General features: G+C 40.6%; 1 protein-coding gene across 1 annotated transcript; it reads right to left on the reverse strand.

Moving 5' to 3' along the window:
* Positions 1-6,215: 6,215 nt before the first annotated feature.
* LOC120715731 (macrophage mannose receptor 1-like) lies at positions 6,216-17,927 on the reverse strand. Its single transcript, XM_040002826.1, has 6 exons — positions 17,861-17,927; positions 17,494-17,649; positions 15,762-15,989; positions 14,922-15,124; positions 14,110-14,432; positions 6,216-6,632 (listed from the first exon to the last, which is right to left on the reverse strand). Exons 1-6 carry the CDS (start codon positions 17,872-17,874, stop codon positions 6,444-6,446), a joined length of 1,113 nt encoding a protein of 370 aa, XP_039858760.1. The 5' UTR covers positions 17,875-17,927; the 3' UTR covers positions 6,216-6,443.
* Between the last annotated feature and the right edge of the window lie 367 nt (positions 17,928-18,294).

Raw genomic sequence — 18,294 nt, forward strand, 5'->3', positions numbered from 1 at the left:
GTGACGCTGAAAAACTAGTTCATGGATTTATTACTGGATTCATTCATTATTATCAGGAAGTCCTAAAACCTCCCTGAAAAGCCTTCAGTTAATCCAAAATGCTGCAGCAAGAGTCCTGACAGGGACTAGAAAGAGAGAGCAGATTTCTCCTGCATTGGCTTCCCTTCATTGGCTCCCTGTTGAATCCAGAATTGAATTCAAAATCCTGCTCCTCACATACAAGGTCTTAAATAATCAGGCCCCTTCTTATCCTAATGACCTTGTAGTACCATATCACCCTATTAGAGCACTTCGCTCTCGCACTGCAGACCTACTTGTTGTTCCTAGAGTATTTAAAAGTAGAATGGGAGGCAGAGCCTTCAGTTTTCAGGCCCCTCTTCTGTGGAACCAGCTTCCAGTTTGGATTCGGGAGACAGACACTATCTCTACTTTTAAGATTAGGCTTCAAGCTTTCCTTTTTGCTAAAGCATATAGTTAGGGCTGGACCAGGTGACCCTGAATCCTCCCTTAGTTATGCTGCAATAGACGTAGGCTGCCGGGGATTCCCATGATGCATTGAGTTTTTCCTTTCCAGTCACCTTTCTCACTCACTATGTGTTAACAGACCTCTCTGCATTGAATCATACTTGTTATTAATCTCTGTCTTTCTTCCACAGCATGTCTTTATCCTGTCTTCCTTCTCTCACCCCAGTGTTATAAAGTAAAGTATAAAATGCTTATTCCATTTAACAGTCAACTGTTCAATTATTCCATTAAGCAGATTAGAAATCTGGAGTAGATTCCATGTGTCGAACTTGGATTTTGTAGCTGTTCACTAGAACTCTCAATGTGAGGTTGAAAGAACTGTTGAAAGAGAACTTTACTAGGATGAGAATAAACCTATCAAAGAGATATCAGAAACTTTAGGAGTTTCCAGATTGACAATCTTTTATATTTCTTATATTTCAAAGGAAAGAAATTATGAGCTCAGCAACATAAAAGGCAGGACAGACCATGTGACACAATGAAAGTCAGAGGACTCAGAATTTTTAAGAATTTTTACTTGGTTAAAAAAAAACTTTCACAAACATCTAACCAAGTCAAGAAAACCCCTCAGGAGTGGGATGTGGGGTGTAAATACATCAAGCTGCAAGCCACTGGTTGCACACAAGGTCAAGAAGGTTAGATAAGACTTTTAGACGACATCAAATAACTCTGCACAGGTCTAGAAAAAAAGTATTTGGATGGATGAAACCAAGATGAACTTTACTGGGATTATTTGTGAGACCCATAAAGAATATTCTTCAATGGCCAAGTCACTCACCCTATCTCAATGAAACATAGTGTGTTTTTACATTACTGACGACCAGAGATGGGCAGTAACGCGTTACTGTAATCCGATTACTTTTTTCAAGTAACGAGTAAAGTAAGGGATTACTATTGCAAAAACGGTAATTAGATTACCGTTACTTCCCGTAGGAACGCTGCGTTACTGCGTTACTAAAACTGATTTTTTTGCTAGAATGTCTCATCACAGTGACGTAAGCAAGTGCAACGTTCGTGACAACAGCTGTGTGCAGATCAACAGTAGATATCGAGTGCGGAGAGAGTATGAGCGTGCAGCGTTTAAAGCGTGGAAGTACTGACCTTACTTTAAGTTTGATTCCATAAAAAGTGACAAAAACATTAGTGTCCGTTGTGCGTGGGAAGAAAACTTATTTTTACAGCGAAAAAAAACCCCTAAACTTCCAAGCAAGCACCGAGTGCGCTACGACGTAATGGGAAACTCACAGAGAAACTCGCGGATTCTTCCACTGACCGCCGCGGCACACCTGCACCAGAGTAAACCTCTGCCTACCCTACCCTGGGCCATTCTCTCTGGGTGCGCTTACTATGTCTGTGTGGCCGGGATGTGCTAATTGACTTAGTGTGACAGTTTATGTAATGAAGGTTTGGGGTGCCAGTCAGATCTCTCTCCTGAGATATGAGATCGGTATAGAATGATGTTTTACCCTTGAAATACGAAAAAACTGTCATGATCCTGGGCCATGTAGGCCCTGTATTCTTAGTTTTCATGTATTTTTGTATTTTGTTCCTTATTTAGGCCATGCTTCCTGGGTTGCCCTGTTACGTTGTTCCTTATGTGTTTTCCCCTTGTGACTCTTACCCCCTGTGTGCCCCTCTGTGTATTTGTGAGCCCTCGTCTCTCCTTGTGTTTTATTCCATGTTTTCCCCAGCCTGTTATGTCTGTGTTCCCCCCGTGCTCTCTCTCCTCCTGTCTGAACCTCTGTACTTCCTGTTTTACTTTGCCCGTCTCCCGTCAGTGTTGCGTTCACTCCTGCCGTGTCTTGTTATGATTATCAGTGTCACCTGTGTTCCCCGTGTGCTCCCACTTCCCTTGTTAACCCTCTGTGTATTTATGTCTGCGTCTCCCTCAGTTCTGTGTCGCGTTCTCCCTCATGACTGTGTGCCCCTCTGTGTGTTTCCTCGTAAGTCAGTTCCTTAGTACTTCCCAGTTTAGTTTCATGTTATTTTGTATCGCTGTTATTTTTTGTCATCTTTTGTCAGCAATAAAGCTGTATTTTGAGTTCAGTCCTGTTTTCCCGTGAGTTTGCGGTTGGGTCCTATTTCCTGCCTGCCATACAGCCAGTTCATGACAAAAACTTCACAAAGGATGCAAACATGTTACAGTGCTTGTCACCCTAAACAACTGAAACAAACCCAACAACTACAGTCTCTTTCATAAAACTCAAATGTATTTACACACAGAAAATAATGGTCATACAATAATAATTCAGTTCTTTAAGTTAAATGTAGTTCATGGCTCATGTTTGGTTCAATTCAGTCAAAAAATAAAAAGAGGAAAATAATCCAGTTTTATTGGTTGTGTCCCAGAATGGGTTCACCTGAAACCTTGGCTGATTGTGACCTGTGATCACCTTGGCTCGTGTGATTAGGTGGAGGATCATTAGGGGGTCCATGTCCCTTTTGGTGGGACACTCCCACAGGGCTTAAATCTGGGACTCTCCAGCAGCTGCTCTTAGAACTGAAGAAGCTTCTCAGATGAAACGTCTTTAAGCAACTTAAAGAAGTCCAGACGCTTTTCTTTCCAAGCTCCTTAGACTGCAACGACCTGGATGACTGAGAACCTTTACAGAGAATCCAGTTTTATCATTTGCCAATCCAATCCAGTACAATAATCCGAAAAACAACACAGGAAGAAAACTCCAAGCTTTTTCCATTTAATCGATGAAGGGAATCCTAAACAAACTGTGCACAGCTGCATGAGAAAAACGGTCCTCAGCCTGGAGCAGCAACCGCAGAAACAAACAGGTGATTGGACCTGATGGGGGTGGAGATGTTCTTGGTGCAGAAGTTAACAGAAAGGCTAAACTCTAGTAAGTAATTGGGGTAACTGGAGGTGGATGCATTAAAGGCTTGGCACAGTATTACAAGCAAGAAAATGCAATATTCTTGTTTCTAGGTTCTAGATTTCAGGCAGTCATTGACCTTAGAAGCTTTTCAACTATTAAAAATAATCCTTATATTTAAACTTCTTAAACTAATTACATTCACACACAGAGGACCATGTATAAAAATCTGTTTAAATTCCTAAATGGTTCAAAGATTTTTGTTAAACCCTTTGAATTACAGCGAAATAAAGTCCATTTTTGCAGATCTTGATTGGTTTAAAAATCCCCATGGTGATATACAAAGGCAAAACTACAAAAACTGTCCTGAAAGTTATAGAGCTAACTTTACAACACTAGTAACATGAAGTGCAGTGAGACCGGTCCAACCATTGGACATACATAATGAGTGCTGTGAAATTTTGGCTGCGTGTATAATTGACTTTCTAAGGACCAAAGGAAAATTTCAGTTTCACAAAAGTGCTTGCCAGTGTTGGGACTAACGCGTTATTAAGTAACGCGTTACAGTAACTACCTTCTTATTGTGGTAACGAGCACAGTAACTAGTTATTATGCCAAAATCAGGAACGCGTTAATCGTTACTGGGATTTAGATAGGCTCGTTATTCGTTACTTCATGTGGTGGCTATCGCGGAGCTTCCACAGATTCAGTAACATTAGCAAGTGGTGGAAGCCAGCAGGTGGATGAGGGAAAGGGGAGGCAGGAGGAGCAGAGAGCCGAGGCGGCCGTCTGTCCGAGTGTGAGGTGAACTGAACTTCAGGTAAGAAGTTATGACCTGCAGTCCATCTGGGTCAGATATAAACCAAGTTTAGGTGGAGTTTATTTTCGCTGTGCTGACTTTTTCGTACTGCGTACTAGGTAGCATGACGGAGTTTCTATACAGCTGGGTGGGTGCTATGATGTTACTGATAGTGAACTTTATTTTATTCATAAGGTTAGTTAGTAGAGTTTCCAACCATCCCGTAAAAAACGGAATAGTCTGGTATTCAGAGAAATTATTACGCGTTTCGTATTGAGCTGAAAAGGAACACAGTTTGTCCCGGACTTCAGCTAGAATGAAAAAGACACAAAGCTGGAGTTATTCTGTGTCTTTACACTGCAGCTGCCTCTTCTCCTCTCATTCTCTCCCCTCTCTCTCCTGTTTCTACTTCAATCATGAAACTGATCAATGATCAGCTGATCGGCTTTTCTCTCTTGTTTGTTTATCGCCCACTTTGCACCAGAAAGAGGAAACCAGCCGATGTCGCGCTAAACAACAGCAGCACGTTTAAGCTTGATCAGCTGTTGTTAGAATTTATTTAATATTAATTTCTAGTATCAGCTGATGTTTGCTGGAGCCACAGCTGTAAAGCTGCTGGTCATGATATCGGTTTGGATATGTGGTGAGAGGGAAACATGAAGACGAAACCAGGAGATGTCCTTACTGAACCATCAGAGCTGAACAGGTGATGGAGAAACAGGTTTACCTTTTAGGTGACATGAATGAGTTGAAGGGAAGTTATGAACTGTTTATAACACCAGGATCCTTTTCTAAGTAGCTGACAGCTGGTAACTGTGCAGGGGTGGGTCTAGCAAAGTTTTGCCAGGGGGCCAGGTAGGGCATTAACAGAGAGAGGGGGGCACAAAGAAATACTTTTCTTTCTTATTCTGATTTAAAATATCTAGCTTTTAAAAAATAATTATCTGAATCTTACAACAAACGATTGATAGATTGATGCATATATACCATCAAAACAGTGTACATCACTGTCACAACAGTGTTTGTTTTCATTCAAAGGCTTTATGATTTTTCCTATAATGGTGGGCCAGTCTCTAGCAGAATTTCTGAGTTCTGAGTACAATCACAGCACCACGACTGCAGTTTTCGTGTTGGATGTAAAAAGCGCACATGACGCTGTGATGTAGGCTAGAATCATGGCGGCCAGGCGTGGGATTTCTCTCGTGGAAATATGCACATTATTTTTTCCTTTCTATTGGTAGGTGGCACAGTGCACTTGTGGCAAGTAAGCAAGCTAGAAGACTGGCATCCTTGCTGGGTATCCAGTTACGGAAGCAACACATTAAGAAGAGAATTCTGAGTAAAACCAAAGTTACTTTCCCTAGTAACTAGTTACTTTGAAAGTAACGAGTAACTTGAAGTAACTGAGTTACTTTTGATAGAAGTAACTAGTAATTTAACTAAGTTACTAATTTAAAGTAACTTACCCAACACTGGTGCTTGCTTATAATCCCATTATAAGAAAAACTGTAACATTCAGAGGGCGTTACTTGTTTAGACCTCACCAGTAACATCGTGTTTGTCTGCTGTTGAACAGACAGGTACCATCTTCAGCATTGTGTTCATACCTGAGAGAACAGAAAGTCCTGTGCTGACATAATGACACCAAGAATTTTTTTCTGAACAGGGAAGTGATGACACTTGCATGCAGCCATTCTGTAAAGTTACATTGATTTACAATAAGCACAAGACATGTGTGAAACATTCATGGTTGAACAGCAGCTGGCTTCATCAAACAACATGAGAAATATGCTGTCAAACTAAAAAAACCAACCAGATACAACATCCTTCACACACCCCTGAAAGAAATTCAGCACTCAAACAAGCTATAGCCAGTTTGTTCATTTATTTCTTTTTACTTGCACTAACTTAGCATAAAGTATTATAATGTCACAAAGAAATCTAAAGTAATAACAAAATCAAATATAATAGTAATAAATAAAATGAGGATATCGAGGAAATAGAAAAAATGTGCTCTATTTATTTAACTCTTAACAGTTGAGTTAATGATTAAAGAGTAATTTTATATTTCCAAAAAAAGAGTATTTTTAGCAAATATGTAATGCAAGAATATAAAGAAAGAATATTTTTAGCTTAGTCAATGCGTCAACTGTAAGGAATACAAATTGGTGCCCATTTAAACTGATGTGTTAATGAAAATACCTTCTAATGAAAACCCCATTAATAAACAGAGAGGAAATTAGAGAGGTATAGTTGATGAAGGCTAAAAGACTGTAGCAGTGACGTCAAGCGGCCTACTTCCTATAACACACAAAGTTTCGTCTCTCTGCACAGTCTCTGGTCTCTATACTGTGCGTGCTGGTCTTTCTTAAGACTCCACAGCGCTGCACTGTAGGGGGGCACTGAGCCAGGTTGGAGAACTTCATATCTGCCCCGTTCACCCACAGCCATTTACCAACCAGGAATCGCAGCCCTGTCCACACCTAGGGGAAAGAAGCAGTCAGTGAACCTCTCTGGAAGCATTAAGAGAGTTTTGTTATAACATGAGAGTCCACTTACTGCAATGAAACAAAACAAAACACAAAGTTTTTAAAGAGACAGAACCAAACACTCCTTATGGGCGAGACGGTGAACCCATTTAATCCCTAATCTTTCCCTTCAAAATAAGTGCGTTTTACTCCTTAGACTTCCCCTGCACACATTATGTTTAATTGTTTTAATGTCATAGGGGTTTAAAACGGCAACAGTTCCTGGTGGGATTAGTATTAGTGTATAAACACAGAGAGAATGACAAGAGTGCTCAGTGCATCATGGGAAGCCTCTAGCAGCCTTGGCCTGTTGCAACGTAACTAAGGGAGGATTCAGGAACATCAGACTGCACCTCAGCACAAAGCCCATGAAATTAATGTAAAATATCAGTGTCTAGTAGAGTTGGATGTCTCGAGACCGGTCTCGAGACCACTTTTACGTGGTCTTGGTCTCGTCTTGGTCTCGACGAACTTTTGTCTTGGTCTTGTCTTGGTCTCGACGGACTTTTGCCTTGGTCTCGCTGTTTCGGTCTTGCGTTCTCAAATCGACATAGTGTTCGGGAGATTTGGAGTCAACCATCAGCGGAGCAGGGGGGGTGGCTTACTGGGCTTAAGCCCGGGTCATTTTTTCAGAAGCATGGGGTCTTTTGGAGTGTAATTTGTTAGTTAGATGCCTGACTGACAACTGTATAAAACAAAAACAACACACGAAGCACAGAGCGCACCGTCGTAAATTCACCCTAATTTTGGTATGATCCGAGCTCAGGCACTAGGCGACTGAGCACAGCACCCATGTGAGCGAGGGGGGAGAAGCTGCTGCCTGCGAGTTTGCTGCAGACAGAGGAGAGCTTAAGTTTGACCAGGTACCAAAGCAAATCATTCGTACTGAACTAATAATGTAAATATGACGGTGTATCACAAAAGATTGATATCAAACTGATCACTTGGTTGCGTTACTTGCTCTTCGAGTGAATCAACAAATGGATAAATAAAAAGCCGAACAGCAATGCTGATTTTTTAGAGAGTCTTTCATATTTTCAGTTGTTACCCTCCACGGCTAAACAAACTCTCTAAATCGGTTTCAATTGTGTACTGATGTACACAACAATGGACATAAGGAGCTTCTTTCAAAGAAAAAACTCAGGTAGATGTTATTTTATATATTATGCTTTGGATGTTGTTCAGTATATCTATGCAAAACAAGAGGAATTTCAATACACAGCAGTATATTCACAGTTGAAACCAGATATTTACATACACTTTAGGGAGAAAACATAAAAACTTTTTTTTACTGTTAAACATCAATTTAGAGTAAACTTTTGTTTTAGATAAATAAATGTTGAAATATCTTTTGAATTAGTTAAATGTCAGAATAAAAAGAGGGGGCTGTCTATTTTAATCACTTTCATCAAATTTAGGAGCACATGTACACTAAGTTTATTGTTAATTAATAAGAAAACTCCAGACGATTCCATTCTGAGCTGAAGAAGCTTCTGATAGGTTAGTAGAGTCCCTGTGAGTAAATTGGTGGCACACCTGTGGATGCATATAAGGCAAAACACAGAGCCTGTTTCTGTGACATGGGAAAATCAAGAGATGTCAACCAAAACACCAGAAAAAGAACTGTGGAGCTCCATAAGTGTGGCTCAATTTTGAATACAATTTGGTGCCATTTGCAATTAAGAAATACAGATAGTTTCTCTCTTTACTCTTAAAGTTAACAAATATGTTTTTTATATTTATCAATCTAAAAAAATAAACATTTAGTCTGATTTGATGTTACAATTAAAAAAGTGTTTGTGTTTTTATCTGAAGAGTATTTAAACATCTGGTTTCAACTGTATATTTGATGATGTTGGTGTTTGGCTTGATTGTCAGCACAAAGAGGGAGAGAGAGGAACAGAGAGGGAGAGAGAGAATGACGGCAGAACAGAGATGGAACAAGAACAGGTGAGACACACATGTTAGTCAAATGGTTGTTTGCCAAAACTCATCAGAACATGTATCTAGTACCTAGTGTTTCTTTTTAGATACCATTTGTTACTTTTCAAATTCTAAATTTATTAAGTTATGCAGGCTTGTTTGCACAACAAGGCTAAATAATTATATAAACTTTTCTCAATCTAAATAGTGTACTTTGGTAGAATTAAAAAATAAGTGTAGTGCAGGTCTATGATGATTTTTAGTGCTACTATCATCTAGTTCTGATTCTGGTTCTGTCTTGGTTACTGTTGTAGTCCTGTTTTAATTCCGGATCAGTTCTGTGTCTGGTTGAATTGGGGTTTAGTCCCTGTGTCTTGATACAGGCCCGACTTTGTTCTGCCTTGCTGCTTAATTAAAAAACTAGTTTAAGGTGTCCTGCATATGTATATAGAAGTGTGTGTATATATATATATATATAGACAGTAGACAGCGGTGAAGAGGGCTGTGCGAGATCGTTACATGGAGAAACCTTTGGAATACAAGCATGCTGATCCACACAGGTATGCACACAGGTGTACACACGGGTATTCACAGACGCGGACTACAGCTTTCTTGGCTGCTGCCTCAAAGCACATTGTGCGCTGTCTATCTTGCGTGCTGCACAATATCGTTTATTATTTAGTATCTACTGATATCTACTGCTAGCTAGTTTATTGTGATGGTGCTGTTTTTTTTATTATGTTGCTCTTTGTTGTTTGCTTTCTCTTCTGTTTTTTTTCTCCATACAGGTGACCCAGGTGTTTTGTTTGTTTTTTGTTTTTTCTCCCCCTTCTCACCGTCTCTTCTCCCCTTTGGTTTTCTTTCTCTCCCTCTCTTTCTTTCATTCTTTCTCCCTGTCCTATCCCCCAGTCATGTCTGTCCCGTTTGTAGCAACTGAAAATAAAATAAATTCATAATTATAATAAAGGTCAATCAAATGGACCAATATGGCAAGGCCATGATGATCCACTTGGTAAAATAAATCCGCTTGGCATCTTTCTTGGCCTTAAGACAACAATTCTGATGGCTAAAGATCCAAACGGGACACAAAAAAAAAAAAAAAAAAAAAAAAAAGAAGAGGGCTGTGCGAAAGCAAAAACACATAAATATGCCTGACACCCATAAACGAAGCAGCATCTGGCTGCAGTTTAAAGACTTTTTTTGTCTCGGTCTCGGTCTTGGTCTTGGTCTTGTCTTGGTCTCGGATTAGGCGGTCTTGACTACAAGTCTAGTGTCTAGTTTAAGTTTGCTGATGGGTTGTCACGGCGGCCCCAAGAGCCTCCTCATGAAGATGAGGCATTTGTCAAAGAAAAAGCTCGTATTGATGACATGAAAGAACGTCTCATTAGCATGCCAAACAATCTTGACCATGAAACGTTTTCCGCCTTGTGTCAGCGTCACTCAGTGTCATGCCATTCAGAAACCCTCTCAGTTGTCGAGAGTCTTGCTATTGACCCCAGCTCAGTCACTGAGGCTTATGGAGAAGACATCTTACCCTCAATGACAGATGCTGATTGGTGCGCTGCACAAAAGGATGATCCTTCTCTCGCTCGTGTTATAGCCCTGTTGAGAAGAGGCTTGAAACCCAGCCCCAAAGAAGCAAATCTTGAATCGTCAGATGTTAAACTCCTTCTGAAACAATGGAACAAACTCGAGCTCAGTAATGGCGTGCTTTACAGGAAATTCAATGACAGAGATTCCCTTGTGTACCAGTTAGTACTGCCCCAAAAGTACCGCGACAGAGCCCTGAAAGGTGTACATGACGAGGTTGGTCACCTCGGGGTTGAGCGTGCCTTACATCTTGCTCGGGCAAGGTTCTACTGGCCACGAATGGCTCAGTCCATTGAAGAGAAGTGTAAGAAATGCTCACGTTGTGTCATGAGGAAGGCCCTTCCCCAAAAGGCTGCTCCACTACAGAATATCCAGGCAACTTACCCTCTTGAGCTAGTGTCCATTGATTACTTGTGTATTGAGCCCGATAGTCGAGACACCAGAAATGTGTTAGTATTGACGGACCATTTCACAAAATTTGCAGTCGCGGTCCCGACAAAAGATCAAAAGGCTAAGACAATAGCCAGGGCTCTTTGGGATCACCTTATCATCCCCTATGGTATCCCTAGCCGTCTGCTTAGTGACCAAGGCAGAGATTTTGAATCTAAGCTTGTTAAAGAGCTCTGCACATTGATTGGGACAAGCAAAATTCGCACAACGCCCTATCATCCACGAGGAAACCCGGTGGAAAGGTACAATAGGACTCTCTTAGACATGTTAGGCACACTGGAGGACAAAGACAAGTACCATTGGAGAGACTTTGTTAGGCCATTAACACATGCCTACAACTGTACACGAAATGACACAACAGGGTACTGTCCATACGAACTTATGTTCGGCAGACAGCCGAGGTTGTCTATTGATCTTGTCCTTGGTACTCACCCGGACAAAACCAGTCCAAAGTCTTACTCTGACTATGTTAAAGGTCTTCGCCAAAACCTCCAAGAGAGTTACACCCTTGCCAGCGAACATTCACAAAAGATGGGTGAGAAGAATAAAATGAGGTTTGATAAAAAGATCAAAGCTGCAGAACTGTTTCCAGGTGACAGAGTTTTAGTAAGGAACGTGAATGTTAGAGGGAAGCACAAACTTGCTAACCGTTGGGAACAAAATATTCACATTGTTGTCAAACGGGTCAAAGACAGCCCAGTGTATGTTGTCAGACCGGAAAACGGAGACGGCCCCCAGCATACATTGCACAGGGATTTGCTTCTCCCTTGCGGGTTCTTACCTGTTGAAGATCAGGTTGGATCGGACTCTCAAAATGTGAATCAAAGGAAAATGAGGACCAGGAGTAAACCAAACTGCACAAAAGGCAACGACAAGGATAATGGAGGAGAGTACAGTGATGAGGATGAGATGAGTGATGAAGAGGAATTATGTTTTGGCACATGGAATCCACAAATCATCACAAAAGGCCCTTACATTCAAACTGAGTCAACTCATCCTAAAGCCCAACAGCAATTGGACAGTCATCCCCCTGTATCATCCCCTGACACTGCTGTACCGGAAACATCCTTACCTGATATAGGAAAACCTGCCTTGACACAACCTAAAGTCTCTAACACAAGTCATGTGGACTATGTTCCTTCCGATGCTAGGTCTTCAGACCATGTTGTGATTGACATTCCCGAACCCAACTTGACACCTACCATGACTGATGAAGATCTAACTCCACCAGATCCTGCAGTCATTAATGATGATGCTGTTAGTACTGATGCTGGTGCTACAGAACCAGTGAGATTGAGGCGCTCTGACAGAGAAAGACGCCCACCTCAGAAGTTCACTTATGATGAGTTAGGAGAGCCGCTGACCTTGGCTATTAGCTCCTTTTTCCAAACCTTAGGCGTTGCATTCTCCAAAACTGTCATGTCACCTTTACCAGGCCCCAGTTGGTCAACGATGCATGAAGGGACTCATGCCGTTTAGAGGGGGAGAGTGTAACCCATGGTTATTTTATTGCCAATTGTATTCTGTTTTTATTCTAATTTAAAGTGTTACTGTTTTGTTAAATGCTGAGTTTTCCCATGTACCGTGAATGCACCATAGCGCGTGCGTGGTGACTTTCTTTCACTGCATCCGCCTGCACGGAGCTAGATGCGCAAAGCTGTGTGGAGATTCAGTCCTGTAACGTGTCGCGCTACGGAATTAATGTTTTCTATGAAGAATATCCTGGTGAGTCTCACAGTTGCAGTTTAAGTTGTGATTCATAGTCTAGTTTTTGAACATAAAACCAGTCAGGATACAATGCTTGTCGGAAATGTGATATTTGTCTTAGAACCTGCTAACGATTGCTTAGCTGTGTTAGCCTGTGGAGAGTATGCTAGCGTACCCACATGTGCTCCCTGGGCTAATGCGCTTACATGTGAAGTTTTGAAAACTCTCTCGAAAACGCATACATTTCAAAATGGAGCTGTCCCGTCGCAGTGTGGACACTCGAAAACGCAGACTTTCTAAAACGATGACACATTTTAGTCATGTGATGCAGTCATGTGACCAATTAAACTAAGATAGCGGAGGGCATTATACAGCAGTTGTTTTGTTTGCGCTCAGGTTTGACAGCCCTATTAAAGATTAATATCAGTCTGTACATGCTCCAGATAGCTTTTCTTAAATTCTTTAACTCTCACTCGCTTTTGCAACTTTGTACTTTTGTGTTACTCGCAGCAACAACTCCACCTCATTGTTAGTCCACTCGGTGCTGTTCCTCGACATTTTGCCACAACATTTCATAGAGCAGGAAAGTAAATAAAAGGCAGACAGAAATGAGGCAGGTCGAATCTTCTTGCGTTTAACGCATGCGTAGAATTGGAACGTAAGCGTTTTCAGCCGTTTCAATGTGGACGCTCAACTCTGTGAAAACGACTGAAAACGCTAGTGTGGTCGCGGAGCTTTTTCAGACAAAAACGCTGTTTTCAAATCTATCCGGGCTAGTCTGGACGTACCCTTAGACTACGACGACCTGGATGACTGAGAACCTTAACAGACATACATTCTCTACAGTTAATGCTGAAAGCTTTTGAAAGAAATCTCCGTCCCGGGTTCATCCGTGGATCGGGTTTCCTCCGAGGCGTGATCACCGATAAGCAGAGTTTTGTCCTTTCCTTATAACATTCCTAATTATTCAAAGTAACGCTCAAGTATGCCGTTCAGCGGGTTAGTTACAGCGCCGGGAGCAGTTAGGAGAACAAAGTGATACAGAGACTGTTTCAGATTGCTCTCCCACAATCAACTCAGAGGTTTATTCAGTATACAACAGCTTATATAGAGGAAAAAAAGGTTCGTGTGTCAGCAGATTCTCAGTTCAAACCGGTACAGACCAAATAAGGAAACGTCTTCCTGCCTTCTGAGCAAAGAAGTATCCTTTGTGTAGTTTATCAGTTCAGCTACAATTTATGATCATCCCAGCAAAATACACTCCTAGACATAGAATACAGAGTTCTTTCATTAGTGAATTCTGAAACAAACCACCTGGCCTTTAACAAGCTCTTTTTCTAAGAGATAAAGAAGGGAGGATGGGAGTAAGGGAGTGATCTCTGTGGTGTTTTCAACCTTGAGGTACCATCCTGTGATTCTTACACATTAATTCTTGGGTCACAGAGAAAGAGAAAAACAACTAGTAAATGGGCCTTATTGAGTAACAGTTTTCCTGTATAATATCACTATAAAACAATATCCTGTAAATGCTACCATGGTATCAAAATATCACAACAGTTTTCATGAAGTTTTGCTGAGTAAAAGAAAATATATATCCTCCGTCTCTTTTGTGCTATAGAATATTCAGAGTTATTCAGAACATAAAATGAAGCAGAGCTTAAGATGGCTGCTGTTGTCTGCATAGCTCCTTCTAACAAACAGCATGAACAAACTCCAAACATATCTCACGTCCAAAATGTGAAGTCACTAAATCTGAGCTCACCTCCTCTGTGCTGGCTTCGGTGACTACAGCCATGATCTTGTCGTAGTCTTCTGGCTGCACGCTGATCAGGTCATAACGAAACTGCTGGTGGGTCGGTGAACGGAGAGCTCGGCAGTGATCCAGAGCCTCCTCCCAGGTCTTGTTCTCCTTTATTATGACCAAGTTGTTCCGGTAGCAGAGGAATGGAAAGCGGTGGGAACAGTTTTGGGCAGCCATCTGTTTACTGACAGATAAGACGGAGGCACAGTCGCTATTGTTCTTTGGTTCACCCAAAGCCCAGTTTATGTAGCCTGAAGTGCCTGCACTCCACCTCCATGTCTCCCCTGTAGAACAGGAGTTGTCAGCAAAATAGATGAAAATCTGTGTGGATCACCAACTTCACCACTAGCTCTAAAGTAAAAATGCAAAGAACTGCTTCAACAGCAAAAACTGAAGAAAAAATGGGAAAACATAGTCTATATTGGAAATGTTTAACAAAAGCAGTTGAACTTTTATCTGCACTATATAAAAATTGTATTGGGTTTTTCATTATGAAGAATGACAGTGACCAAGATTCAGGGCATACAGCAGTTGCTTGGGGGAATAACATTTTCAGCAGACCATTTTAAAAAGGATTCCTACCAGCTTCCTGTTCAAATGAGTATTATTGTTATAAAGTTAAGTCACCACTAGCAGACATGAAGTTGCTGGTGGTGACTTAACGGACTTGTTAGGATTCTAGGAAATATATTTACTTTGAATTTGACACTGAATTTTGTCCCAATCAGTTACAGTCATTTAAATAGTGTGACATGATGCTGATTTGTCTTTACCATCTCTGTACAGTCCAATCCAGACTGGGAAGTCCTCCTTCCTGACATGTGAATTTATGTCGCCAATATCTGTGAATTTTGCCAAGCTGCGATTTTTATCCTGACAGTAATCCTTGGCTTCATCCCACATTTTTGACTCAGGGATGAATCCCAAATTGTTGCAGATGAAAAAGAAATAGTTTTCACAATCTCCACTTCTAAGCCTTTTAAGAAAAACAAACAAACAATGAAAATTAGAATTGAATAAATGAGTCCTATAAGAAAAAATATTCTAACCCTTTTACAGCTGCTTGTGTTAATCACAGCTTGACTTTAGTTTCAGGAAAGTTAGTGGACTCACTGCATATTAGAATTCTGAGTTTGGTCAAGACAATGGTATCAGAGAGATCAGTGCTTTGCCACATAGAAAACTATATGCAAATTGTCTAAAAACAAGCAAATTAAGTAAGACTCACAGTGCACAACAGTCAGTGTGCATCATTAAGGAACACAGAAACAATAATCCACTCTAAAGGTTCACAGAATCCTGCTGATAACAGATGAATGCACCAGAAATATCAGTGTGACAGACTGTGAATACTGCCCATTTATATGCTTTAAAAGCCCTGAAAATCAGTTTTAAAGAAAGTTAGTATTTATTATGAGTTTAAAGTTATAAAAGATAAAATTTCAGTTTTGATTACCTCGGTGACAAAAACTAAAAAGACTTCATCATGGCTGTGTAAGTATGGATACATTTGAAGTGTGCCAGCACTATCAGAAAAACTGACTGTTAAAAATTTTGAGTTTTTTGTTTAAAAGAAAAATCAGTAAAATGTTTCCAGAACAGTCTCACTTTACCTTTTGCTGTTGTAATTTACGTAACCGCATCGCTGACCCCAGTCTGGCTCGCCATAAGCCCAGGCATTAAAGCTGAGGTTTTCTCCATTTGGCCAAGTCCAGCCATCTAATGACTGATTCGCATCTGTTTCTCTGTGCAGACCAACCCATGAGTTATATATGCTCATGTCCTGTTGTTCTATATCTGACTGCCAGTAGACAGTGGCCAAGTCACTGTCTCCATTCCAGCTATTGGGATAAAGAGTTTTATTTACACTTTGATTAAAAAAAAATACAAACAACTGAGCTTTGTTCAGTCACTTAAATAGTAAATGGACTGGTTCTTATATAGCACTTTTCTACTCTATAGCACTAAGTTTTTAGTGCTGTCGCACTAACATTCATACACATTGATTGGATTAATATCTTGCACAAGGATACTTGGCATGCAGAATAGAGCAGCGTAGGATCGAACCACCACACTTCTGGTTAGTAGGTGACTTGCTTTACCACCTGAGCTACAGCCACCCCGTATATACGAACATACATATGAACATACTGAACATACACCATACACTAAACTACAGTTTTAGAATACCCCAATTTTTCCAGGTATTTATAACAATTCAAGTCGTTCAAGCCCAATAAATAGCTTGAAATGGTACAAAGTTAAGTGGTGAACTGCCAGAGGTTAAAAAAAGGGAAGGTTACCCAAAACTGTAAAATAATGTACATTCAGAAGAATACAAAAGGGCTACTGGGCTACTGCAGATTGGAAGAAGGTATTATGGACTGATGAATCAACATTTGCATCACACAGGATCTTTGTACGCCGTGGAGTAGGTGAAAGGATGGTTCCACAGTGTGTGCATGTCAAACATAGAGGAGGGAGTGTGATGGTCTGGGGCTGTTTGCTGGATCCAGGGTCAGTGACTTGTACAGAGTGAGAGCTACCCTGAACCAAAACAGCTACCACAGTATTCTGCAGCTCCATGCAGTACCCTCTGCTTGGTCAGGGGTTCATCCTACAGCAAGATGATGACCCAAAACATAAGTTTTGTGCCAGAACTACCTCAGGAAACACGAACAAGATGGTGAGCTTGGAAACATGGAGTGTCCAGCACAGTCTCCAGAGCTGGTTTGGGATGAACTGGACAGAAGAGTGAAAGCAAAGCAACCTACAAGGTCCACATTTATGGGAACATCTGCAGCAGACATGGGAGAATATTTGATTTCTATTGTAGAAAGAATGCCACGGCTGTGTTCAGCTGTTATAGCTGCCAAAGACTCTGATGAGTCAGAAGTTTAGAATACACTTTGGTCTATAATTAGATTTTTTTTTAACTCCAATTGCTTATTTGTACTATGCAGTTTAATTTCAGAGTGCAGTGAGACATTAAACTGCACAATTTCCAATACAATATAATTCCAATATAATATAATATAATATAATATAATATAATATAATATAATATAATATAATATATCCTCCCACCATCCAAAGACATGCAGTTAGTGGGGATAGGTTAATTGGTTAATCCAAATTGCCCATAGGTGTGAATGCGGGAGTGAATGCGAGTGCGAATACCCCGCCTTTCGCCCTATGACAGCTGGGATAGGCTCCAGCGCCTGAAAAGGATAAGCGGAAGCGAATAGATGGATGGATGAATAATATAATATAATATAATTTTTAATAATGATAAAATTATGGTAATTACTAATAGTATGGAACAAAGAAACAAAGGACCCCTACCTCCTGCAGTAGCTTCGGGCCTCTTGCCAGGTGTAATAAATGTTTCTGTACCAGTAACCTCTTGACACCACTGATCCCAGTCCAGACACAGTGCTGCTGAAGTAGAGGAAGAAGAGTCCAACAAAACTGCTCTTCATTACTGTCATCGCCAGATTTCTGATGCAGAGAGAAAGCATCATATTAAACCATCATGTGTTGCTTTATATAGTAAGAGGAAAGCAACATTTTTTTTAAATGAAAAAGAATATTAAAGATACATTGTGATCAACTTGTTATCAAATTATTAAAAAGATAAAGGACTAATGGATACAGGCAGAGCATTCCTGATCAACTTAATGGATGCTCTGAGCAGAGGTAGAAGTGTTACCTGTTCTGATGCATCCCAGGCTGTTGGATTAGTCGACAGCATTCAGCTAGATGTCTCACTACTTTGGGTTTCGTAGATCAGACTAATTATTTAACTGGCAGATTCAAACTATCAACTGCCTGGCATGGCATCTCCAGAAGAAATTTGGCTGATGGCAAATGAAGTGAACATTTACATACAGCGTTAAGGAAAGGAGAAGCATTTTGCCTGAGAGATCCTGGAGGCCAGAGGCAGCTTAAACTGCTCCCACTTGTGCTGTTTGTTGCCACCTTGAGTGACACATCCCTGAGTCACATATCAATAAAACATCAGAAAGCGTATGTCTGTTAGTAATTTTTAAACAGATAAAGCAAGGCAAAGTTAAAAAATGAGAATAAAGTGATTTTAGGCAGGTTTGGTTTTATAAATACTTTGGAATATGAAACACATGGAAA

Source organism: Simochromis diagramma, unplaced genomic scaffold (genome assembly GCF_900408965.1).
Source record: "Simochromis diagramma unplaced genomic scaffold, fSimDia1.1 OVJJ01000457.1, whole genome shotgun sequence".
NCBI lineage: Eukaryota > Metazoa > Chordata > Actinopteri > Cichliformes > Cichlidae > Simochromis > Simochromis diagramma.

Excerpts from the sequence above, each read along its gene's own strand:
- LOC120715731 (XM_040002826.1), bottom strand. Across the intron at positions 15,990-17,493 it reads GCCCGAAGCTACTGCAGGAG|CTGGAATGGAGACAGTGACT; the intron begins GTAGGGGTCCTT and ends TTATCCCAATAG. Across the intron at positions 6,633-14,109 it reads CCGAAGCCAGCACAGAGGAG|GTGTGGACAGGGCTGCGATT; the intron begins GTGAGCTCAGAT and ends TCTTTCCCCTAG.